Genomic DNA, 25380 nt, shown 5'->3' with positions numbered 1-25380 from the left:
ACTTGTAAAATTTACGATACGAGTTGGCGCCAATTCTTGCTTTCAAATAATTACTACCAATAAAATGAAAATATTTGTCTTTGAGGCGGATGATTATGCAGAGAAGTACCTCTGCGAAAGATTGTATGCTGAGGAAAATGTATGTAATCCGTTGATGCTGTTGTTGCTTTGAGGATGATTTTGAAATGGATCTTGGTTCTCGTTGGCGAATTCAATATGAAAAAATATCGGTTCGGGATGAATGACATGGAATGATTTCATTGAATGTTGTTCTTTCGGAATGAATAGTATGTGATGGGTACCAGCAAATCCGGAAAGGATTCAGTACCATTCGTGAATCAATTAGTTCAGGTATGAGGATAAAATTTCTTTCGATGCAATTATTCAGTTCTTTAATATAATTATCAGAATGATCCCCAAGAAATCAAATCTGCTTTGTTGGAATGTGACGCTGTTGTGTATCGATTGAAAGGTACCAATATTGATGACACTAGATATGCCATTAAAGTGTTGGAGGCAGCTGAATTTAATGATACAAAAACATTTATTTTAATCTCAAGCTACATGTCTTGGGCAAGCACAAGAAAAAACACAACAGAAGAGGAGGCTCAAGATGAAGAAGGAGCAGCGACGCAAAATAAGCAAGTAAGAAAACCATACGAAGCATTTACAGAGGATGCCTATGTGACAAGAAAACCCCACCCTTCATTTAAAGGATTTGTTGAGATTGAAAAACGAGTAATGAGAGCCAAATCAAAATTCCTCAAGACATTTGTATTTTTCAGTGGGCTACTTTACGGAGAAGAGGAAGATAAATTACATCAATGGTTCAAATTGGGATGGAGCTGTGAGGGAGAAGCATTACCTGTATTTCTTGACGGCGGAAATTACATTCCATTGATTCATGTCAAGGATTTAGTGTCAATTATCCACAAAACAATTGAAGAACCACCTCAACCAAAGGATGAAGGTGATGACTATCAGCAATCATTTTTTGCATGCGACGATTCACAACTCACTCAAAATCAAATTGTACAATGTTTAAGTGAGAAATTTGGATATGGAGGAAAAGTGGAGCATCTATCAGAAGAGGACTCCTTAATTTATGACCACTTTGACTACTTTACCGCAGATGTAAAGTTTGCAGTTGGAGCAATTGCTGAAAAGCAAATTGAGTGGGTTTCAAAAGAAGGACTGATAGAAAATATTGAAAAGGTCAAAAAAGAGTTCGAAACGAAGAGAAATTTGTCACCCATGAGAATTGTATTACTGGGTCCTCCAGGTGCAGGAAAAAGTCTTCACGCTCAGCACTTGTCCAGAAAATACAGACTTGATGTAATTGACGTTCCCTCTGTCATTGCCGATTTCCAAGAGCATGTGAAAGAAAAAGAACAGTTTTATCAGAACTTGGTGCAAGAAAAGAAGGACCGAATTGAAAAAGCCAAGCAATTAAGAGCTCAAAAGCAGAAGGAAAGAGAGTCCTTATTAGCGAATCAACAACCAAATACAGAGGGAGAAGAAGGGGAGGAAACAGCTCCAACAGAGCAACCACCAGAAGAAGAGGTCCCACTAGAAGAAGAAAAGGAGGAAGAGGAAGAAGGTTCTCCTATTCAGGTTGCCAAGTACAATTATGAAAAATTGCTTGCCATCACTCAATTAAAGGATGGAGATAGATTTTCGAATAAGGCCATTACTGACATGTTCAGATGGAAACTGAGTCAGCCAAAACACCTGAATCATGGATGGATTATGGACGGCTTTCCAAAAACGATCGAACAAGCAAAACTTCTTTTTACAAAACCAAAAGGAGAGGATGAGGAGGAAACCAAAGCAGTGGACGATAAACTTTTTCCAGATTTTGTGATAACATTCAAAGCCAAAGACTCCGTTCTAGAGGATAGATTAATGAACTTAAAGTCTCCAATTCCTGGACACAACGACGAAACAGGATTTAGAAGAAGATTGCAAAGCTTTAATAAGACTAACGATATTAATGATCTTAAGAATTATTTACTGGGATACTTTGAAGAAACTGTCACAGACAAAAAACGGCAATGCATTTCAAAGGAAATTATTCTCGATGCAGAAAGGCCAGAAAAGGAGGTTTTGAGAGAAATGACAGATTTCCTTGGAAAACCACACAATTATGGACCTACCCAGAAAGAAATTGAAGAGAAAGAAAGAAAGAAACAAGCAAGAGAGGAAGAAAGGTTAATGCTCGAAAAACAAAAGCAAGACGAAGCAGCAGCCTTAAAGAGAAAACAAGCGGACGAGAGAGAGAAAATTCTCAAAAGCGATGCTGAGCGATTAGAAGAAATTCGACGACAAGAAAAGATGATGCTTGAAGTGAAATCTCAACCTCTCAGGATGTATCTAATGGAAAATGTCATTCCAGTATTAACAAAGGGTCTTATTGAGGTTTGTCAAATGCAACCTGAAGATCCAGTCGATTATTTAGCTGAATGGTTGTTCAGACAAGTGGAGAATTCTGAAAAGCAATACTAGTTTAAAGTTTACTCACAGTTATTCAAGAACTCGGCTTGATTGTTGAATAAATTCATTTTGTGTTTATCCTCCATAGCTATATTTGAGTCACAAAAGCAACAGTTTTAGCGCTGTTTGAACACTGAGAGCAGATGAGGTGACTATTCTGTTGTTGGTTTCTTGAGGTCTGGAACATCTGCGACGCGATCCTACTGAGGATCGAGAAATGACCAAAAAAAATGTTCTTTTCGTGCTGTATCAAAAGAAAGAACTTTTTGAAGAGCAGCAGAGTGCAGATCCACCATCACTGCCGGAGCAGCATGCTCTTCTTCCTTCTTGGAGCTCCAGGAGAGAAGTATATAACAACTGGTCATTCTTTCCGTATGGGGAGGTTTGAACCATGTCGTTCAAATCGAGTACTGGGAGGAGAAGAAGAAGGAAAGAATCGTTTCAGCACTGGTAGTAGTAGTGGTTGGTATTGGAATGGTAATTGTACTCTCGGAAACCATCCACCACCTCCTCAACAACGAGACTATCATACTCAACCTTTCCATCATCATGATGGTTCAACACATGATGATTTAGCACAGACCAGATTGGGCAGTCGTGGTAAACGTTCTACTCGTTATGAATACAGAAAAACGGTGGTCCGATATGCTCTCATGCTTTCTCTGACACTTCCGATGCTTCTCATGCTTGGCTCTAAATATTTATTAATTCATTTAACGAAGGATGATGTGCAGGTATGGAATTCCATTTGGAAGCCTGTTGAAACGATTGATGAATTATTTCATGGACGAGAGGAGAAGAATTTAGAGTATGAAAATGATACATCATCCAAGGACCCAGATCAGGAAGAAGTGGTTGGGACTCAAAAAGCAATTTATGACTCGGAAAGCTCTATGAAAACCTTCTTGGTGGATCATAATATTTATGAATTTACTTCGGAGAATATTCGTAACAAAATACTTGACATTATATCAGAATCAATAGAAAAAGTCAAACAGTCACAATGTGATTTATTTGAAATTGAAGAAGATATGGAGACTGTGAAACGTAATATTAAAATCATAGCTATTGATAAGAGACAGACTCGATCATTATTGGTGAAAATAAGAGAAATGATTGGATCCAACGAATTCAAAAAAGAATTCAAATTATTTAACACAAAGGGAATTTTATTTATCCATGCACCTGTAATGACGAATAAGGGAGTAGTTTTCATACGAACTTGTGTGCTCGTGTCAAATATGAAGGATATGAACATGTGTCCATACAGAGTTGATATGTGTCAACTTGAGGTTCAGCATTACCAAAGCACACCAAAAGATAAAACTCCAACCAGAGTTGCGTTTAAGGGATTTAGAGATGAAGAAGACGATACTTCAGTTTTACCAATTTCATATGAGCAACTAGCAGCGCTTTTTGAACAGTATCAGGTTGTCAAGTGTGCAAAAATTCCAACACCTAATCATGTTATTGAAATTGTCACTAATCAAAAGCCAGTGTTCACCAATGCTTTTGGATACGAGTTTAGTGATTCATATGAAACTGGAAATCAATTGAAATTGGTGAGGGTTCAATAACTGACCTGAATTATTGTGTGTGTTACAGAACTAACAGAAAGAACTAAAATATTAATCAAGAATATTCTTTCATACATTCTGAAATCATAGAGATTTATTTGAAATTGTATTTATATGAGATGGGGAAAAACTTTGAAAGGCCGTTTTCGATGGCGTAGTCTCTAGCGGTTTTTTGGGCGTGATCTCTCAGATTTTCATTGACTCCTAGTATGTTCACGCAGAATTCGGCCAAATAACCAATTTCTTCATTGTTAAGTTCGCACAAGTACAGCGCTTTCTTTTTACCCTTCACATCAAAAAGAACATGAAGAATGGTTTGTCCCTTACTTGTTTGATAACTTGCAAATGCACCTCTCTTGATTAGATATTTAGCACTTCTGAGCTGCTTGTTAATAATAGCCAAAAACAAAGGAGGATATCCATCATAATTAGTAGCATCAATTTCAGCTCCGTACAACAGCAAGAGCTTGATGATATTTGACATTCCAGATCCTGCTGCCAAGTGTACACATGTATTTCCGTGCTCATCTTTTGCAGTAATGTCTACACAGAGATCTTTGACCAAAATCAATGCCATTTCATACAAAATTCTTTCTTCTTCTTCGTTGTAGTAAATACAATTACAAATTAAATGTAAAAGACTTTCGTCGTACTCTCCTCTAATCCTAATTACATTCTTTGAATATTTTGCGAAAAGAGCAAAAAGTTTAAGGTTAAGCCTATCAAGAGCAATTAACATAGCACATCTGTGATCCTTGTATGATCCTGTAGAAGAACCTTTCACGAGGCAAGGATCTGAGCCAGCGGCACAGAGAGCCTCTATTGTTCTGTAGAACAAATCTTCTTTTGTTGGCTCCTCAAACCTATCAAATTTCTCTAATAGATGCTCCAAAATGTGCCTGTCTTCTCCTTCTGTAAAAATATTAAATTCAGCTCTGTGATGACAAAGAATTGTGACCATTTCAGGATTAAGGCACTCTGCTGCTATAAGTAATGGTGGAGGCACAAAATTTCCAAAGTTAGAGCAAGCACCATTTTGAAGCAAAAATTCAGCAATATCCAAGTATCCCATTGCACAGGCAATATGTAACGATGTTCTATAGAATTCATCTTGCCAATCGACATAATCTTTATCAACCTCAATGCAGTTTTTCACTTTGTCGAAATCTCCGCAACTACAAAATTCAGTGTCAACTAAAACAGGATGAATACTGTAACAACTACTTACAACACAGCAGTGTGGAGATTCATTTCTGATCCCATTTCTCTCAGTTTTTTGACAATAGCAATTCTTTTTGATATTTCATCTTCCATTTTAGCGACATATCTTATTTCAGGAATGTGATAAGCGTAATCACACGCTCTTTTTTTCTTGTGGGTAATGTTAATATCAATATTTGGCGACTCTAATAGAGCAGAAACAGCCGTCATATTTCCATGCTTACAAGCTACATGGAGAGGTGTTCCGAGATGACTAGAATATGCATTGACATCAAGCCCTTTTTCAATGAGAGCTTTGATAAGTTCTTTAAAGATCGTTTCTGACTCTGGCTGCAAGCCACAGGCTACATGAAGCAGGCTTCTTCCCTTATCTAATGTTTGATTTACAGTATTCCATTCTTCAAGTTTTTGTTTAAGTAGTTCTATATTTTGGGTTTGAATGCATTCAACAATTTGGTCAAAAACAGTGTTGTGGCTTCCGCCAGAGGGAGACAGTGCCATGTCGTCAAATCCAAAACTCGTGCCAATTACTTCTGCTCGTACTGGAACTGGCTCAGATTTGTTCAAAGATATCAGATCAAAGGTAAAAGGTACCTGACCAATGTTCACCTCCACCGTACATGGAGCATTGAAGCCAATGACGGGATAGAGCACAAATGGATCCTCATGCTCAGGTTCCATAATTACCTCCCGCTCATTATTTTGAGATAAATATGAATTAATAGTTTGTTGATCAATTACTTGGTCTCTCTTTTCCCTGATAATTAGTTCTCTTGTTGCCTCAATAGGAAGTCCATCATCGGCGGTTTCGAGCGAAGACGTTGGTCCTTCTTTCCAACTTGCTCTAATGATTCCAACTCCCTCCGAGTAAATATATTTCACTTTGGTTCGTTCAATGTGTGTAATGTCAGAGGCTTCTGTTAATTTGGCTTCTTCCTTACTTGTAATAACTTCTTCCAGTGATGATAAATCATAAAACTTTCCCAGTAAAGACCCATTAAGGGTAAAGAATAAATGTCTCTGAGGAAGAATGATTCCAGCTCCAATAGTATCCGATGCTGAAAAGGGCTTTTGAATTTCAATATATTTAGAGTCGTGTACAATAGAACCTGAATCGCCATGGTAGGCAAATGATCTAACGAGAAATTAATAACTTATCAGGTGCCATTATTAATAACGATCCTTACTTACATTTCATCAAAACCAGGAAACCCATGATAGTATCCATCCTTACTACTGAATCCTATTGCTAAAGAAATATTCTTGATACATCTAATGATTTGAACCTCGAAGTAAAAAACATTGTCTTGGTTGGACCTCAAATCGCAGCCGTTATTCACCATCACACTCTGTAAAGACAAACCAACATCTGTCAATGATATTGAAGTTCAAAACCATACTTACTGTATGATTGCATGTTCCAGGAGTAGAAAATCGGATAAAGTTTTTTTCAAGATTCACTGAAATTTTCTTACGATCGTCCCTTGGTATGATGTATAAGGGTGGTGTTTCTATTTGGACCGGTGCTGATTGCGGAGATGATGGTATTTCTTGAAGTGAGTCCTCCTTTTTATCCCGACCTTCATGAGCCTCAATACTTGGTGTTGAATTCCTTTGTTTGGATGGTTTGGGTGAGAGGGGAAAAGTGGGTGATAGGCTCGTTCCAAGAACCTTCTTTGCCTGCTTGGGAGTATAACTTCTATTGAATGTCTTAATTCTTCTACATTCAATGCGTGGTGAGGAGAGAGAGGAGTTGGAGACATGACTCATCGTAGATTCAGAGCGCAAAGAAACGGCAGAGAGTGATTCGTTCATTTTTTTAAGAAATAAAGTATCCAGTCCTGGACTATTTACAAGTATCTTCAAAATAAGACGGGTCATGACAGAGATGATTGGAATTCAGATGAGAATAGTCGGCAATGATGATATGAGGTCATTATTCTCAACACTTATTCATTGGGATGGAAATTTGTACAAGTGGTATCACGGAGGGCTAAATAAATATTTTTCTACGTCGAAGGATTTTACGCAGCTCATGATGTAGACATACTTAAATATCCACAATAGCAGCACTAGTGTTTGGTGGCTGTGGTTGCGTATTTTGAGAGTTTTTCTGTTCTTGCTCCACTTGCTGCTTCTCTTGCTGCTCGATTTGTGCCTTTCTCATAGCCAACCTTCTTCTCACCTCAATGGGAACTGTTTCAATACCATACGAGTTGGTGGCTATATTCTTGTGTTTTGTTTGAACTTTGTCAATCATTTCTGCCTTTTTACTTCTCACAATGACAAGCACTGCATCAATCAATAGACCCAGAATTAATCCAATTAAGCCCATGAGTATTTGATACTGTTTCTTATTCTCTCCTGTAAACATGTATTGAGATGCAGTATAAAACACAATAAATAAAGTAGCCATAGTAATAATCAAATCAAGCCCAACCGATAGTTGACCTTTGTAACTGTTGAGAGCCTCTCGTTCATGAGCAGGAGCATTCACCACATTACGAACCATTTTGGAATATTCATAATCACCTTGCTTCTTTCGGAGTTGTTCTGTTAATTTCACCCATTCGGGATTCTTTGGTGTTGGCCTTTGGTTCGACTTGGTTCTCAGTTTGGTTCCTTTTATCAATTTGTGGAGATATGTTTTTTGTGAAGATTGGCTGCTTTCCGATGAGTTTGTAATTTTCTGTACATTGGTTGAGTTATTCTTGCTTGAATTTTTGTTTTGATGATTGTTCTTAGGATTGTTGGTGTTGCTATTGTTATTATTGTTCCGATCATCATCTTTCATTCGTTCATTCTTGAATTCAACAGTCCGTTTCAAAACATCAAAAGACACAAAATCTTCTTGATCATATTGATCGATCTGTACTCGGAGTGTTTGTTCAGTGGATGACGTTCCGTATTGTGCAAGATATTTCTTAACGCTTTCCAAGCATTGTTCGATTTCGGGTGTTTTTTGTATTTCCATTTTTTTTATTTATGCTTGGATATGATGAGTGTTGAAAGTTGAAACATGTCAATAAAGAAGTGTTCTTGTTTTTGTAAAAGGAAATAACCACAATTAATAACAATAGTTAATCTTATTTTAAAATATTTAAAAAATAATTTTATTTATAAGGCAATAAATCAAAATTCGAAAAAATCACTAGAACGGAAAATTAATTCTCTCAGAATCAAGTTTTGACAAGCTTTTCTTACTCATTCGACGATGCACTGGAAGCTGCACTTTGAGAATATTGAGGCTGCTGGCCATAACTTCCTGGATACATTTGTGGATAACCAGAAGGATAGCCATAACCATAATTTGATGGATAGTTGTATCCGTAACCACCAGGATATTGACCGTAACCTTGTTGAGGATATTGACCATAACCACCTTGCTGTTGAGGATAGTATTGAGAATAGTAAGGGTATTGACCATATTGACCGTAACCTTGTTGAGGATATTGACCATAACCATATGGATACTGACCATAGGCCCCCTGTTGTTGAGGATATCCCTGTTGCTGCTGTGGATAGTAATTATAACCCTGAGGATACTGGCCATAGGAGCCTTGCTGTTGTGGAGATGGATTTCCTCCAGACTGGAATTGCTGTCCATTATTCGCATTGGATGGTGCAGATGGATTGGTTGGTTGTGGAGCATTAGTAGCAGGCAGTGGAGTGGTCACAGGTGGTTGTTGCTGCTGTTGAGGAGGCATCTGTGGAGGTGGTTGTTGTGCGACTGGAGGAACGCCTTGCTGAGGATATTGAGGTTGACCACCTGGTTGCTGTTGTTGTTGATTTTCCTGATAATTTCCTCTAAAACTTGCAACAGCAGCATCAATTTTAGCAGCAGTATTTTGATAAGCTTTCCAATCCTTATTTTGAGAGTCTGTCATGAGTTGCTGAGAGAGAGGAACAAGTTTTTCTTTTACGATCTTCCAATCATCAGGTTGTCCAGCAAAACCTCCTTTTTCTTCATTTTGCAATTGCATGACATTTGACAGAATGGTTCTTGCAGCAGATTCCACCAAGTTACAATCTTTGAATCCATTATCACCCCAACAGAATGAACCAAAGGAAGTGATCATGTTCAATTGCATTTTGATATTATTAATGGCTGTAGATACTCGAGATTTGGGTGTATTCTGAGGTTGCTGTTGTTGTGGCTGTGCACCGGGTTGTCCTTGAGGATACATTCCTTGCTGAGGAGGCATTTGCTGAGCAGGATATGCTCCATATTGTGGATTTTGAATGATAGGTCTTCCGTTAATCACTGAATATTGGCAACTGACAGGGGCATTTGAAAACATTACAACACTCAGCAACAGGGCAATCAACGCCACTGTTACAAGAGGTTTGCTAAAAACTCTCATCGTGTGGGATAGAGGTGGAACCTTTTTTTCTGATAATACTTGTCCATATAAATAATATTTGGCAAACAACTGACAAAGTACTTCCAATCAGCATGCTTCGCAAGCATTATTCAAAAAGTATCTTGTAGTCATGAAGAAACAGATCATTTCAGAACTCTGACCAAATTTGGAATTCTTACTTGTGAACCAAAAGGGGGAGAATGGCATAATTACGGGAGTACACTATTACGATTCGCTGGTATCCATTCCTTTCCAGATCGTTTGAGAAAACGAGTGTACAAACCAGTGTATCAGAGCATCCTCATTAGCCTGTTCAGGTCATTCAAGAGTTAGCAAAACATTCACAAATAATGGGTGTAATGGCCAACAAAAATCATGACCCTTGTGTTACAAGTCATCCTCATCATCATCCACATCTTGGTCGTCTGTCAGAATTTCCTTGTTATATCCAAAGATGCTCTTGAGTTGTTCATAGATCACAAAGTGTAGCGCCATTCCGGGCACTACTTTAATAATATTCAGCTTCCATCCATTAAATAATGCTTTAAAGCCTTCTTCCCTTAAAATTCTTGAGAATGCGTGAAAGGTGTTTCTGTACATGGGTTTTCCGTCTTGGGTGAACAAGGGTTCAAGATGGCTATTAGATACAGCTTCATTGACCTTAATACCATTTGTACCATACCGACTGATACCACTTGTATACTCGTCAGCCTCTAATTTGATGAGAGATCGAGTAGGAATAGGGCCATTCACAATATCACCATGGGGTATGACTGCCGCAGCATGCATGGAAGGCATGCATCCGAGTAATTGTCGTCTTCTACGAATCGTATCAGCTGGATACGATATGGTTTTTCCAATGAAAGTACTAATAGCTCCGTAACTAAGTTTTAAACTCAAATCCAATGTACTCCCCTTTTCGATTTTTCCATAAAATTCTTCTACTTTCTTGTGGATAGTATTTTTCAAATACTCGTAGAAACTTAAAGAACAAGTGACGTATGGAATCACTCCGACCAATGACGTTCCCATGCCTTTCCATAATGCAAAAACACCTTCATTTCGTATTAACTCTCTAAGGCACCGAATAGAAGTCCCCATGAATGGATATAAATTGGCCTTAAAGTGATACTTGCTGTAGTAAGGAATCACAGTGAGACGCGTTCGGAGTAAGTCTAAAGGATAGGCAAATATGGTTAAATTGAATCCACTCATGAGCGCAGAGGAAAAGACGAGAAGAACATCTTTTTCACTTTGTGGAATTTCACGTAATACGGGTGTACTGCTAAAGATGTACGAGCTTAAATGTCTATAAATGTCAAAAAAAGCAAACTTCATAAAGCTGTTATGTTGAGATTTGTTTGCAAATGCATGAAATGCATGTTTATCAATGAATGATTAAGGAATACAGCATAAAGTAATATAATCAATCCAAATCCAATGAATAGAGTCCCAATCCGGCAAAATAACTTACCTTGTCGGAATGACTCTCAATACATTCAATCCATTTCCTCGAAATAAGGCTGAAAAGCCTTCAATTTCAATAACATGTTTGATATAACCGCTCAATCCTCTTTTCCTCACAAGCGTATGAACATCCATAGTCGCGGTAGATGTACCGATTAAAGCATATGTGATAATCTCGGTTGAGGATGTTTGAAGCCTCACCGATCTCTTTAAATGTCTGCATGTTTGTAATTCCTTCATAAAGTAGTTTACAAGAAATATGCATAAATGACGGTCAGAGAACCATATACTAGTAAACATACAATTTTAAGTCGTTCAATGGGAGCAAATATTGTTTTGATGATTATGGAACTGCATCCTCCATATAGGACAATTCTCAGTTTTTCTGTGTGTCGTTGATCGAAAAAGTTCAAAGCACCTTTCAGTCCTTGAAGTGCTTTTGTTTGGTCATCTTTGTTTTGTAAAAATTCCGAAATTCGTTTTTCATCTCTGATTTTAAACTTTTTCAAAGGATAATTTGATTCATAATCATTAGGGATAAGAGGATCCGAGAAAGAAATTTAGAATTCATTCACCAAAATCGGAAAAATATAAATTGCATCACGATCGGAATTTGAACACAGCCATATTTGTGCACATATTTTGTGTGTGAGGTGAGCGTTGAATTTCATTCATTCAATACAAACCCACTCTTTAAAAACCATGAACGAATAATAGAGGTGACAATTTTAATGATAGTACTCGTTACAATCACTGATTCCAAAGAATGATGAATCAAAGGTGGTATCCTCTTTGCGGTATTTTTTCAAACTGTGGTCAACGGGTTCATGAGATCATGAGCTGTAGCGGATGTCAAATCAACTCTGTAAAAAATGTTGATTTTAAAAAGATATCATACTTAATGACCTCAATCAACATTCCATAAATGTTTGCAAGTATTGGTAAATATGAAATCAGAATTGACCAATGTACTGCAAACGTGTTTGAACCTCGATCATGTATAATGAAATTCAACTCCAACGCTGTCGACCAAGATTCTCACCTCGAACATTGTTCAAAAAAAAATAATCGCGATTAATAATTGACTCGTTTTCTCAATCTAGAAGTTGTTGAATCAAATTTATTATTAACCCAAGACCTCGAGAATCCCTCACCTCCGCAACTCAGCATTCAAAACTGACTTCAAAGACCTTCTTGTTATCAACGTTTTAAAATGATGAGAAGATATTACTATTCCAAGAGTACCATTCTGTTAGTCTGTGTTGTTGTCGTAGCAGCAGCATGTTTAAGCCTTTCTTTGTTGTTGACTTCGGAACGTTTTGTTGAATCATCTCAAAGGGTGATGTCGAATAACAACAACAACAACAAGAATTGTTCAGATATTGCCCAACAACAAGTTGCAACAACAAGAACCACCAATTCCGCACCACAAAACTCTTCCTCCTCTTCCGTTCAACAACAAGTTGAGAATCCTCGCCAAATGCTCGTTACTGGATCAGCTGGCTTTATCGGATATCATCTTGCATTGAAATTGGCAACTGAAGAATTCAACTATTGGAGCCAGCTCATGGATGATGGTAAATTCAATCATCACCATCCGAATGAATTGACTCACAAGAGTGTCATTATTGGTATCGACAATTTTAACGATTACTACTCCACTGATTTAAAGTACATGAGAAGAAAAATGTTACAAGATGCCATTGCCAACTTCAATGAGAAACTTTCCCAAAAGTCTTCTAATTTTGGAGAGTCATCAGAAGACAACACAAATTTCATCCATTTTGAACTCATTGAGGGTGATGTTTGTGATACGACCTTGTTACAATCCATTTTTGCTCGTTTTAAATTCACTCACATTCTCCACATGGCTGCTCAAGCTGGTGTTAGATATTCCATTGAGAATCCACAAACTTATATTCGCAATAATATCTTGTGTCAAATTGAGCTCCTTGAAGTTGCTGTCAAGCATCAAAAAGACGAACCACCTGTATTTATTTATGCCTCCTCTAGCTCAGTTTATGGAAACATTCAAGAGTTTGATCCTTCTCCTTTCCATGAAGGAATGAATGTAAATAAGCCTTCTAATGTTTATAGTGCATCCAAAATAGCTCAAGAACTCTTTGCTGAAACTTACAATTACTTGTACAATGTACCTGTGATTGGTCTTCGCTTCTTTACCGTCTATGGTGAAGCAGGAAGACTTGATATGGCTCTCTTCAAATGGGTCGATCAAATTGTGAAAGGACAACCCATCACTCTTTACACAACGGATAACAATAAGGAATTGATGAGAGATTTTACCTATGTTGAAGATATTGTTCATGGTATTGTGAACTCGATGAAATATGGAGAACGTGTGAGAAGAGAAGAAGGGCGTGCTGTTCATGATGTATTCAATTTGGGAAACAACAAACCAGAGAGAGTTGTGGACTTGATTAAATACATTGAGACTGCATTGGATAAGAAAGCCATTATTACACTTTCTAAAAAACCACCAACAGACATGACCATGACATATGCTGATATAACTCACAGTCAAAAATTGTTGAACTATGAACCAAAGACCAAACTCCAAGTTGGCGTTCAAAAGTTTGTCAAATGGTATCTTGACCATTATCACTTCTCCAAGAAGAGTGAAACTGATAATGTCATCTTTACGACCTACTTTGTGACGAAAGGACATCCTGAGAGAGATGAACACTATCATGACGCATGCTTTGAACCCATGAAAGAGTGGTACGACTCTGTTCACAAGCACAACTTGAGAGCAGTCATTTTCTATGATGATGCTAAACTCTATAACAAGTGCCGATTTGACAAATTGACCAGTTACAATGTGAAATTTGAACTCGTTCAGCTCGGAAATCGTTCCACTAATGACGAAAGATTCTTTGTGTATGAACAGTACCTTAAGAGAGCTCAACAACGATCTACGACAGGTCTCAACCTCGTCCCAAAGAGAATTCTCATGACTGATCTTTTCGACATTCGATTCAACAGAGATCCATTCGAATACATGGCTTCCTTTGACACACCATGTCTGCCTGACAACCAGAAAGATAGTCCTTCCTCCTCCAAGTTCATCAGTGACAAACTCTTTATTGGTTCCGAACCCACTACCATTCGTTCCTCGATTTGGGCTCAGCAAAAACTCGCCCAATGTGGAATCACCATTGACCAAACAAGAGGAACTTTTTATTACAACGCCTCCCTTCCAGCTCCATTCAACACTCTTTCTCATAAGGAAACTTCTCTAGATTCCATTCTCCTTAATCCAGGAATTGTCGGTGGCTCCAGTGAAACTGTCTTTCGATTGTTGTCCATCTACAATGAATTCCTAAAAGCTTCTCCTGTACAGGCCAACTGCAACACTCCTGTTTTTAACATGCTCATGTATCAACATGAAGAATTTCAAAACAATCAATTCCGAAGTGAAGAGGGTGACAACATGATGACAGCATCATCCAGTGACCATTTACGTTACATTACTGGTCAACCCTTGCATACTGTGTTTAAGGCCTTTGACCTCTCCGACACCTTTTACATTAAACACAAATAGAAAAAAGAGGTTCTTCCACATCGTGTTGTATGTACAACACACGTTTATAATATAGCAATAAAACGCTCACTAGTTCCCAGTGTAGTGTGGTGAGCTCGTTCTTATTCATCCTGTGCAGCTCCAGAGAGAGTCATCGCATCGGAATTTGCATCGGATTTAATTAAAAATTTTTACAACAACAACTTCCCGAAGGCACCACTCCTTCAAAAAAAATCGAAAAAAAAATTCTCAAACAACAACAACAACCTTCAGCTTACCATTGTTCAGCTGCTGTTTGTCTTTGAACATCCTTCTAAATTCCGAGAGAGTTTTTTAATAATCAACCTATTGTACCACTAGTATTCATCATGCCAGTTCTTGGAATTGATTTGGGCTCTCAAAATTGTGTTGTGAGTGTTGCAGGACGAGGAGGCATTGATATTGTTACCAATGAATACTCTCGAAGATATACACCAGTTTATGTTTCATTCTCTGAGAATGAGCGATTGATTGGTGAGAGTGGTATGACTGCTCAAATTTCTCATTACCAAAGAACCATTTCTCTCCTTAAAAGATTCATTGGATTGAAGTACAGTCAACTTACACCAGAAGTCTTACACGCCAATACCTCTGTTCCTATCATTAAAGGACCTAATGATGAAATTTTGTTTAAGATTGAAGGATACAAACTCTCCGAAAGCGACACTGAATCAAAACTTCTCGATCCTATTCAATTGTTGGGTATGCTTTTCGGTAAACTTTTGGATGATGTTGAAAAATCACTTGGTGTTCGTGAATCTGATTGCGTTGTTACCGTTCCATGCTACTTTAACGAAATTCAAAGACGCGATATCGTAAAAGCAGCAGAAATTGCTGGTTTGAATGTTATTCGTGTGATGCATGATGTCACTGCGGCAGCTTTAAGCTATGGTATTTACAAGGATTTCACAGATGAGCCACAATATATTGCGTTCGTTGATGTTGGACACCATGATACCTCTGTCTATGTGATTGAATTCAAAAAGTCTCAATTGCGTGTTGTATCGTGTGCCAGCGATCCTCATTTGGGTGCTTATGCTTTTGAAAAGGCTTTGTTTGATTACTTTGTTGAAGAAATTAAGAAAAAGTATAACATGGATGTCACTACAAATCCAAAGGCTACCATTCGATTGGCAAGAGAATGTGAAAAGTTAAAGAAATTCTTGAGTGCTAACCCTGTCTCGAATATGAGAATTGAATGCCTTATGAATGAAAAGGATGTCTCATTCCAAATGAAGAAGGACGAATTTTTACAATTGATTCAACCAGTATTTGCGAGATTTGAAGCACCAATTGCTAAGGCAATGCAAGCAGCTCAATTAACATCTGACAAACTCACTACTGTTGAATTGTTGGGGGGTGCTTCGTACATTCCATACGTCAGAGAAGCTTTATCTAAAATTTTCGGAAGGGACGTTCAATCCACATTGAACACTACTGAATCCGTTGCTAAGGGTGCTGCCATTCAAGCTGCCATGATCAGCCCAAAGTTCACTCTTGCTCGTGAATTTAACGTTGTCGATGCAGTTTATCATCCTGTCAACTTGGGTTGGATACCAGCAGAGAATGAAGGAGACAAGATGATTGACGATAGTGACGAATCTGTTCTTTCCGTGTTGAAACAATCACCACTTTTCAAACAATTCGAAGGTACACCATCCTCAAAGATGCTTACATTCAACAAAAGCAAGCCATTCGATCTCTACACAGTGTACGGAGATATGTCTTCCATCACTCCTGGAACGAGTCCAATCATGGCCAAGTTCACAGTCACTGATCTTCCATCTCGTTCTGAGCCACTCAAGATTAAGGTCAAGATGAGACACAACTTGTTGGGATTGGTTGAAGTTCAAGAGGCATCTGCTACAGAAGAAATTGAAGTTGAAGAGGAAGAACCAATTCCAAAGGAAGAATTGGAACAACAACAAAACAAGATGGATACATCAAGTGAGGAGTCTAAGACAGCAGAACAACCAGCATCTGCTACAGAAGAAAAGAAAGAGGAAAAGCCAAAGACTAGACTTGCTAAAAAGAAGAAAACTGTCAAACACAATTTGAAAGTTATTTCCACTGTTCCTGGTATTACACATGAAGCAATGAAAAAGTATCAAACATTCGAACAAACCATGAGAAATCGTGACTATGAAGTTCGTTCCACTGCCGAAGCCAAGAACAGCGTTGAAAGTTTCTGTTATGCAACCAAGGACAGATTATATGAAGGCGGTGATTTGTATGAATTTGTGAATGATCAAGAAAGAGACAACTTTATGAATATGTTGGATGAAACTGAAAGCTGGTTATATGGTGAAGGTGAAAATACTACTAAATCAGTCTATCAACAAAAACTTGCTGAATTGAAGAAGATTGGTGACAGAATTGAAAACAGACAGAAGGAATTTGAACAACGACCATCAGCAGTTCAACAATTACAAGATACCATCAAAGAATATCAAACATTCCTTGAGAATGCCAACACTGAGCAATACAATCACATCACTCCTGAGGAAAAACAAAAAGTGGCAGACAAGGTCAACGAGACTGTGAATTGGCTCAATGAACAATTGTCTCAACAATCACGACTTGCCAAGAGTGATGATCCAGTTTTGACAGGAGCATTCCTCGAGAACAGAAAGAAGGATTTGAAGAAGATTTGTTCTCCCATTGTGACCAAACCAAAGCCAAAGGAAGAACCAAAGAAAGAGGAACCAAAGAAGGAAGAGCCAAAGACTCCAGAAACCACCACTCCACCAACAAAGGAAGATGCAAAGATGGATGAGTCCCAATAAACACACATTATTGCCCTCAAATTACCGTTTGTTCAAAGAATCAGAAATCGATGATGCAATTCGAAGATTTTGTTCTCATCTTCAAAAGTCCTCGTTCTCATCAAACCAAACGAAACTAATGTTTAAGACTATTGGCAATAAATGGATGGAAAAAGGCATCAAAACAGTCTCCAGAAACCAAAATTAATTTCGAGCATTCTCGAGCTGGTGTGGTTGGAATTATTCCTTCTTTTACATTGTTGTCAGTGTTGCCAGAGACTTTTTTCTTGTGAAAATAATGACATAAACTTCATAGTCTGAAATTGTTTGGGTTCTAATGTTCTTGATTGTGAATCATCATTCAAAAACTTATTTTGTGTCACAAATAATACTTTTTTGCCATCCGAAGTAAATGCGGGTAAAAAACCATCAATTCCTTTTTCATTCTTTTTTGCCTTCGTGACTATATTATTGGTTATTTGGTTTGTTGATATTGATTTATCAGTTTCATTATATCTGAAATAAGTTGCATCAATCTTAGCTCTTAATTTCTTTTCGGGAGAATTGATGGCATATGTGCTCCTTGAAAAAGATCACCTACAGAAAAAGTAGATATAGCCTTATTTGGTTTCAATTTGAGAATATAGTTCAGTTTGCAGGTAATTGTTTTCAAACATAGCTCTTCGAATTTTTCCCAATCCGGTTTTGTTGAAGTAAAAATAAAGTGGTTGAATAAGCTTTTTGGAATTTTCTCATTTGATTCTGAAAGTTTATCAATAGCAAGAAGTGGTATTCCGAAATGTACACCACTTTCACAACATTGCTGTAAATATTGCTTATTTTTTTGTCTAATGGCATAGTTGTATTGTTTTTAATTTCTTTGGCTTCTCTAACTGCCCATTCTAAATGTCTAGGCACAACACCAATGATACTCCAAAACATCTTATATTGTGGTGTATAGAAATCTGTCAATTCTTGCTCTTTCATAATAGCTTCGACATCCTCTTGTCACAATGATGGTAATGGGACAGTTGTTATTTGGTAGCCAGTTGGTTCAAATCTGGTATCGGATTCCAATAACGTTCCTGAGAATGATGGAAATAAAATCAATCCATGTTTTTTCTGAAAGTTTCTCATATACCATCCAATTTTATGTTGCAATTGTGTATTCAGATTTTGATTGAATCTGGTTACTGTTTGATACTCATCAAATGCCAGAATAAGAGGTATTGGAATCGATTGCTCGATTTTAAATTGTTCATGTAATTTTGAGCTTATAATTCGGAGAAGTTCATTTAAAAAATAATCATTAGTTATTTTTGGTAATTGTTTAGCAATTCTTTCTCCTTGCTCAAAAGCAGCGTAAATGATTCTCGATGAGATTAAAGAAATAATACTGCAATCTCTTTCAACATCATTTTGCAAAACAAATCCATTTGTAAAGTTGAAGTAAATGATTGAAGAATTCTTAAAAATATGTTGTGGTTCGGCCTTCGAAAGAATTTTGACAACCTCAGACATAATTCGAGTTTTTCCACTCCCACTTCCACCTTTGGCGATCAAAAAAGTCAAGTCTTGTTTGGTAATGTTTTCTTGTTGACTTGCTTTATATTGTGCTGAACTTAAATCTAAAATTGCTTTTTCTGCTTGTTCTCTATTTAGCAATTTCTTGAAAATCAGGCGATCCAAGCCATGGCGAACATGTGATAAATTTCTCAACTTTAGTTCATTGATCTATTGTAATAAATTCAATTCTTCATCAGAAAAATATGACGTGTCATCATATATATATTTGTCTGGAATGTAATTTGAGGCTACCAATTGCAGTTCTAAAGTTATACTTAACTGTGTTTCAATTATCCAAATTACTTACGTTTCATCTTCTCAAAATCGAACAACGGCACTTCTACCTTGTTGTTTTCTATCAATTCTTCCTTTATCCAATTCTTCACCTTGTCACGAGCATCCTTGTCATTTTTAAATACTTCTTCCATGATACCATTGAGAGTCTGTTCATTTCCACTTTGTTGAGCCTTCTCGAACTCAAAGACAATTTTTGAGAGAGATATTCCATCAAAATCTTCATCGTACAAAGATCTTCACCCAATTTACCACTGTTGAACAAGTACTTTGCAAAATCTACGTCGTGCCTCTTGATATTCTGAACAATGTTATCCAGAGAAGTGCCATCAAAATCAGCACTGTATAACAGGTTCATTTTCTCAACTGACAATGAAGCTCCACCTTCACGTTTCTTCATACGAAGAAGAGAAGCAACCTCTTTCTTTGTCCATTTCTTGTAATTTTTGAATGAAAGAACAACTGTGGACGCTTGTTGTTGTGGTTGAATATGAATAGGAGAATTTAAATGAGTGGTTGGTTGTGTTGATTGTGGTGGTGATGTAATACCTGATGATGAAGCAACACCTGATGAAGATGGATTTGATGATTTCTTCTCCTCCTCTTCCTCTTCGTCCTCCATAATTGAAGATAATGAGATTTTGATGTATTCATCCGAGTTTGAGTTGTTTTGTTTTGGTTTTTTTGCTTTCTTCTCTTCATTCAACATTGATTCACTTTCTTCTTTCTCATCATCGGAATTATATTTTCTTTTGAATTCAGAATTTCCATAAGGAAGAAGTTCTTTTTGCTTTCCCTGCTTTCTCTGTTTGTAGGTCGCAGTGCTGATGTTCCTCTTGTTCGTTCGAGCGAGCTTTTGAGAGATATTTTTTTTTGTAAAAAATTAATACCTCAATAAAATTTGATCCCTACCGATGACAAAACTATCAAAAAATCTCAGTGTTTCCCTCATCAAAGTTAAAGGACACATTCATACATGCAATGTAATTGCTGATGACCTCGCTAAAAAAGGAGCCAAAAACATCAATTTCCTAAACATCAAACGTCTCCTCTCTAACAAAAAATTGTTATTGACAGATTTTTATACACCACAAAATAAGGTGTTTTGGAGTATCATTGGTGTTATGCCTAGACATTTAGAATGGGCAGTTAGAGAATCCTTGTGTTTTATTGTTGCCAATCTTCTTCTTTCTGTGTGTTGGTTGTGATATTGCTTCATTTGCCAATGACATTCGACAGTTATGATAGTTTGTCGAAATGGAAATATTTAATATTTAAAAGAATTGCGATTATATAATAATTTATTCATCTGTTTGATCCTCATTCTCTTGATCACTTGCTTCTTTCTTTCGAGGAATAAATCGTTTCATGTCCTCAATACTTGGATCATGTTGTTGGGTGAGCACAATTTCATGATATTCATCAAGAACAGGCAAGACAAATTGAGGAGAAAAAACTTCACCACCTGTTTTGATTCCATAACCAATGTACACATTGGCAAATACCATGTCTTTTGGATTCCTCTTGTAGCCAACGCAATGAGCTCCTTGCCAAATCCTGCTTGAGAGGGCCACCACCTCATTGTCAACCAACATTCCACAAGTGCGAGCAATCCAATTCTCTTCTGAAATGCTCGAGAGAGGCTTTGGAATTCGCTCTACAGTTTTCTTCATGTCTTCAAAATCGGGTTTTTCTTTTTCTTCCTCGGTCCAGTATTGAGTACATCTTCCTTGCTTTGAAAGAATGGTTGGTAATAGATTAACCCAATTGGTGACTTGTGAAATGTCCAAATTTTTGATCTTTTCTTCAAATTCTTCATCTTTTTCAACAGTTGGCAATTCGTCCTTTGCTAGAGTGACATTGGGAGGCAATTTGAGTTCCTCATGTTCGGTTTCGTCCTCTTCAGTGCTCGATTTCATTCTTCCTTTTGGAACAAGTATTGTTGAGTGAGAAATTCGAGCAATTTGACTTCGCAGCAGGTCAATTTCTTTACCTTTGAAGGGTGGATGAGAAAGAACATCATGTTCTAGCTTTCCTGTGAAGAATTTCTTAATTTTTCTACTCCTGAGAATATATTCCGGCTTTGCATCTGGCAATTGTGTCCACATGTCAACATCACATCCTGCCGTGTTCGACACATAGTATATATATTTGTTGGTGCCTTCAACTTCAGGTGGAATGTCTTCAACTTTCTTTGTTTCTTCTCCAGTTTCATTTTCAGCTTCATCCTTTGTTTGCTCTGTTTCTAAAATGTAGTAATTATTCTCAATTCCAAGAATTTTTCCAAAGAATCGAATAGAGTTGATTTTCTTATTGGCTATCACTAGAGCATTCATAGAAACCAACACTTGAAAAAGTTCCATTTCTCCCAAACCAATACCTGCATCTCGAAAGAGCTTTCCTTCATACAATAAATCTGACATTTTCAGATCATCGGCTCCTTCTTCCTCCGTAGCTTCTTCTCCTCCTTCCTCATCGGAAACATTTGTCTTTGTCTTCACCGGAGGATTCACGATCTCCACATATTTTCTTGCTCGCTGCGTATCCTTTTCCAAAATATTCTCATCATCAATTCCCATCCATGGTTTATACAATTTTGTTAAACGTTCGTATGCCGATCGTTCCTTGGGAGGTACAAACGTACCATGTTTGACGAGGTTGCAAAATTGCTCAATCATACCGTAAGGATTCTGTGGTTTTTCTTCCAATAATTTGACAATCACTTCGGAAAAGAAATCTTCAATGGTCATGGAACCCTTTCCTCCTTCCGAACCTTGTTGATTGTTGCTGCTCAGATCCTTACATTTAACCGTTGATACTATTGAAGACATTTTTAGGAAAAAAATGATGCGTGAATGTGTCCTTAATTTTTTTTTGAAATTTTTTGTAAATATTTTTGGCGGGTTTTAAAAATTTTGTCTACATTGGAATTGGACATCTGACAGCCTTTCCCAATGATCAGAGAGTTGCTTGAAAAGGCATGCCTTAAATCGAAGGACTTCTTTCGTTTGTTCCCAATCCTGACCGAGCATGATCATTGTGAAATCACAACCGGGAGCTAAAATTAATAATTTCCATGAAGGATTTTCTTTGAGAAGCTTGTTGATCGATGTCACGGGTTCATCCTTCGCAGATCCATTGCCATAAACTCCCAACTGTCGATCATTATTACTACCAGTTGCAGTAAGAGTTCTTGTTTGTGGATTGTATGCAAAATGTGAACAAAAGGATGGATAGACATCATACTCGAAAGGATATCTGGTGTTGTCAATAATCGTTTGTCGCAAATTTTCAGATTTGAAGCTTAGTACTCCAACTGAACTTGAATTTAAATTTAGAACTGAGTGATCACGTACGAACGTTGAACTTGAATTTCCAGAATATTCTCGAACGTATAATGCTCCAGATGTCGTGCAGAAAGCAACACCACCTTTTTCCATTCTCACCTCTTTTAGTGCTTGGCCTGTTGTTTTCAAAATATCCACATGAGAAATAGTGCTAGAAATAGAATATAAATGATTGTTATCAACCACAACCATAAAAACATGATCACCACTTCCAACATGTGTGAATTTTTGGGTTGGACCTAATTGTGTAATCAATGAAGAAATATTGTGAAATACCTTGATATACGATTTGGAAATTGAAATGTGCGAGCAATAACCTGCAAAATATACATTCTTCTGATCGGATGAAATGAATGCAGAATGAAACCATCCTGTGCTGAACATGTAGGGTTGATACACTTGAATGTTATTTGGTTTAAATAAACATGGTTTTGGTATTTGTATGTCACCATCTTGCCCAACAGCACATTGGAAATAGCTAAATATGTAAATGATAAATAATTTCCATGATAACAATTTCAATAGTGAGCTTTTTTTCTACAAATTTAATAAAAATCATCCTACATACTCATTTCGACCAAAAGCAAATATTTGCCCATCCATTGCTGAATGTTGTAAATTCATACGAAAAATAGTTTAAGAATTTTATAAAATTATAATGAATGATTTGATGAGATGACAGCTGATTTGGAGAAATGAAACTCACTTTCGAAGATTGTATGTGATCTTCCACATGAGATTTTTCGAACTGCATCATGATCTTGAATGACTTTAACAAGATGGAAATTTCCATCATCATGGGAGTGCCCACTTTGATAACTTGATGTCAATCCACAACTCTTTTTCCGCATACACGTGAATACAACAAAAATTAATTGTTTTAATATCCGATCCGTTCAGAGGATTTAGTAAATAAAATTGTTTCATTAGATCATCCACAGATCGATAATGATCGTTTGAATTGTTTGAATTGAAAACGTACATAAATTTTACGCATTTTTTTAATTGTTGAAATAGTCTGGTAAGAGCAATATATTAATTCAAGAAAAGGCCTTTACAGCTCAATCAATTCTTTTTTAGCGTCTTGTTTAGGTTTCTTAGCTGCTTGTGAGTGATAGTGTTGTTTTGATAGAATTTGAGAAAGAATACGCTTCTTTTCTCTCAATTCATTCTCGTCAGTGTCCTTAGTAATTGAGTTAATGGTAGAGTAGAACTCTTGTTGAGTGGAAATGAAGGTATCGATAATTTTCTCGTCACGCTCCAACTCGTTATCATTGTGTTCAATCATTTTCTCCAATGCTTTGGTTAATTTTTGCATGTGTGCACAATTGTCGTACTCTCCATCTTGTTCAATTTTTCCAAAGAAAATCTCCTGAATGTATGCATTATTTCGTAAATATCGATGTAAAGCCTGCTTGTATACAGTTTCATCCCACGTCTCAGAAATGGTGAGTCCATTCTGTTGTGCAGAGGGTGTATTCATCTTGGAGGTGGCATTCAACATGGTGAAATCCTCACTGCCCAAATCTAAACTTAATGCATTGGCCATGTTTTGTTTCACATCTTCAATGGCTTGATTCACAAAAAGGCTCGGATTCAAAAGCCACGATGTATCATTTGGATACGAAGATGCTCCACCACCAACACCACCCGTGGCCGGAGAAAACATTCCAATCATGGGTGATGAGAAGGATTGTGGAGAAAACAAGCTTGATGACGAATAGGGTGAAACTAAGTTGTTGTTGTTGTTACCAGTAACATTGCTTCCGAACCGAGGAGTAGCAGGTGTTGTACTAAAGATGGCGCTACTTGAGGAGGTTGGACTTGTACTTCCAGCTGCTGCCGATGCTGCTGCATTGCTACTCGATGATGCATCCTTCTTCTTCTTACGGGATCGGCTCGACTTTTTCTGTTCTTTGGCGAGGCTTTTCATGAATTTCTTCAAATCATCCTCGTCTTCCTCACGATGAGTACCCTCACCACCAACAGCATCATCATCGCTTTCATCGTCGGCCGATGACTCTCGTTTGCTTCCTACTACAGGAGCAATACCTTCTTCTTGGCAAAGTTCGTGATAATTGGATGTTCTTCTCAATTCAAGTTCCAATTCTTCATCATCTTCAATGACTTTTCCTTTGATTAATCCGTTCTCTATGAGTTGATTCCAAGTACCAAAATACAATGGTTGATATTTGGTTAGCTCGTCATAAATAATCGGACAACATTTTCGAAAGTGATTCTTAAAATTGGTACCAAAGTTACCAACCGCACGATCACACATGGGACATACTCGATAGGTGGTGGTTTTTCTCTTTGATTTTCCGGGTCCCGATTGAGATTCTGTGTTGATGTATCTGATAATGCTGCTGTCCGTGTCTTGAATAATTCGTTCCAAAATTTGTTTTATTTGTTCATCGCTCAAGTCCTCATCGGCTGATTTTTTCTTTTTGCTCATTTTTTTTAATTTTTTTTTAATTTTTTTTAAATTTCTTGCTGTTCAATGGAATTGCTCTTTTTCATTTCTAATAATATATATATTAATTATTAATATATGACAAGATCTTGTAAATCTCCTCCAAACTCTTTAAATGATTTTTGTGCCCTGCAGAAACGTAAAATCATGTTTGAGAGTTCATAGGCAGTGTGTGAAATAAATTCTGCAAGTTGAATCAATTATTGATTGCATGTTTGTAGACAGTACTTGCA

General features: G+C 37.2%; 12 protein-coding genes across 12 annotated transcripts; 4 read left to right on the top strand and 8 right to left on the bottom strand.

Annotated features, from left to right (window-relative positions):
* Window positions 1-294: 294 nt before the first annotated feature.
* On the top strand, window positions 295-2505 carry FDP41_004752 (uncharacterized protein; the record flags this gene model as incomplete). Its single annotated transcript, XM_044708200.1, has 2 exons — window positions 295-351; window positions 409-2505. 2 exons carry the CDS (start codon window positions 295-297, stop codon window positions 2503-2505), a joined length of 2154 nt encoding a protein of 717 aa, XP_044560789.1.
* A 218-nt stretch (window positions 2506-2723) lies between these two features.
* FDP41_004751 (uncharacterized protein) lies at window positions 2724-4070 on the top strand (the record flags this gene model as incomplete). Its single annotated transcript, XM_044708199.1, has 1 exon — window positions 2724-4070. One exon carries the CDS (start codon window positions 2724-2726, stop codon window positions 4068-4070), a length of 1347 nt encoding a protein of 448 aa, XP_044560788.1.
* Window positions 4071-4164: 94 nt separating this feature from the next.
* Window positions 4165-7106, bottom strand: FDP41_004750 (uncharacterized protein; the record flags this gene model as incomplete). The annotated part of the gene is made up of 4 exons (XM_044708198.1): window positions 4165-5245; window positions 5299-6426; window positions 6483-6640; window positions 6696-7106. The coding sequence occupies 4 exons, from the start codon at window positions 7104-7106 to the stop codon at window positions 4165-4167; spliced, it is 2778 nt and encodes a 925-aa protein (XP_044560787.1).
* Window positions 7107-7341: 235 nt separating this feature from the next.
* FDP41_004749 (uncharacterized protein) lies at window positions 7342-8265 on the bottom strand (the record flags this gene model as incomplete). Its single annotated transcript, XM_044708196.1, has 1 exon — window positions 7342-8265. One exon carries the CDS (start codon window positions 8263-8265, stop codon window positions 7342-7344), a length of 924 nt encoding a protein of 307 aa, XP_044560786.1.
* A 226-nt stretch (window positions 8266-8491) lies between these two features.
* Window positions 8492-9655, bottom strand: FDP41_004748 (uncharacterized protein; the record flags this gene model as incomplete). The annotated part of the gene is made up of 1 exon (XM_044708195.1): window positions 8492-9655. One exon carries the CDS (start codon window positions 9653-9655, stop codon window positions 8492-8494), a length of 1164 nt encoding a protein of 387 aa, XP_044560785.1.
* A 387-nt stretch (window positions 9656-10042) lies between these two features.
* FDP41_004747 (uncharacterized protein) lies at window positions 10043-11826 on the bottom strand (the record flags this gene model as incomplete). Its single annotated transcript, XM_044708194.1, has 4 exons — window positions 10043-10997; window positions 11130-11356; window positions 11425-11622; window positions 11809-11826. 4 exons carry the CDS (start codon window positions 11824-11826, stop codon window positions 10043-10045), a joined length of 1398 nt encoding a protein of 465 aa, XP_044560784.1.
* Window positions 11827-12464: 638 nt separating this feature from the next.
* On the top strand, window positions 12465-14684 carry FDP41_004746 (uncharacterized protein; the record flags this gene model as incomplete). Its single annotated transcript, XM_044708193.1, has 1 exon — window positions 12465-14684. The coding sequence occupies one exon, from the start codon at window positions 12465-12467 to the stop codon at window positions 14682-14684; it is 2220 nt and encodes a 739-aa protein (XP_044560783.1).
* A 347-nt stretch (window positions 14685-15031) lies between these two features.
* On the top strand, window positions 15032-17488 carry FDP41_004745 (uncharacterized protein; the record flags this gene model as incomplete). Its single annotated transcript, XM_044708192.1, has 1 exon — window positions 15032-17488. One exon carries the CDS (start codon window positions 15032-15034, stop codon window positions 17486-17488), a length of 2457 nt encoding a protein of 818 aa, XP_044560782.1.
* Window positions 17489-18475: 987 nt separating this feature from the next.
* Window positions 18476-20036, bottom strand: FDP41_004744 (uncharacterized protein; the record flags this gene model as incomplete). Its single annotated transcript, XM_044708191.1, has 2 exons — window positions 18476-19201; window positions 19428-20036. The coding sequence occupies 2 exons, from the start codon at window positions 20034-20036 to the stop codon at window positions 18476-18478; spliced, it is 1335 nt and encodes a 444-aa protein (XP_044560781.1).
* A 592-nt stretch (window positions 20037-20628) lies between these two features.
* FDP41_004743 (uncharacterized protein) lies at window positions 20629-22158 on the bottom strand (the record flags this gene model as incomplete). The annotated part of the gene is made up of 1 exon (XM_044708190.1): window positions 20629-22158. The coding sequence occupies one exon, from the start codon at window positions 22156-22158 to the stop codon at window positions 20629-20631; it is 1530 nt and encodes a 509-aa protein (XP_044560780.1).
* A 75-nt stretch (window positions 22159-22233) lies between these two features.
* On the bottom strand, window positions 22234-23671 carry FDP41_004742 (uncharacterized protein; the record flags this gene model as incomplete). The annotated part of the gene is made up of 4 exons (XM_044708189.1): window positions 22234-23152; window positions 23243-23279; window positions 23381-23513; window positions 23657-23671. 4 exons carry the CDS (start codon window positions 23669-23671, stop codon window positions 22234-22236), a joined length of 1104 nt encoding a protein of 367 aa, XP_044560779.1.
* Window positions 23672-23728: 57 nt separating this feature from the next.
* Window positions 23729-25129, bottom strand: FDP41_004741 (uncharacterized protein; the record flags this gene model as incomplete). Its single annotated transcript, XM_044708188.1, has 1 exon — window positions 23729-25129. One exon carries the CDS (start codon window positions 25127-25129, stop codon window positions 23729-23731), a length of 1401 nt encoding a protein of 466 aa, XP_044560778.1.
* Window positions 25130-25380: the final 251 nt, after the last annotated feature.

The sequence above is a fragment of the Naegleria fowleri genome (assembly GCF_008403515.1).
Source record: "Naegleria fowleri strain ATCC 30894 chromosome Unknown tig41, whole genome shotgun sequence".
Classification (NCBI taxonomy): Eukaryota; Heterolobosea; class Eutetramitea; order Acrasida; family Naegleriidae; genus Naegleria; species Naegleria fowleri.
The sequence above is the reverse complement of the archived record's forward strand: the minus strand, read 5'-3'. Positions and strand labels throughout refer to the sequence as shown.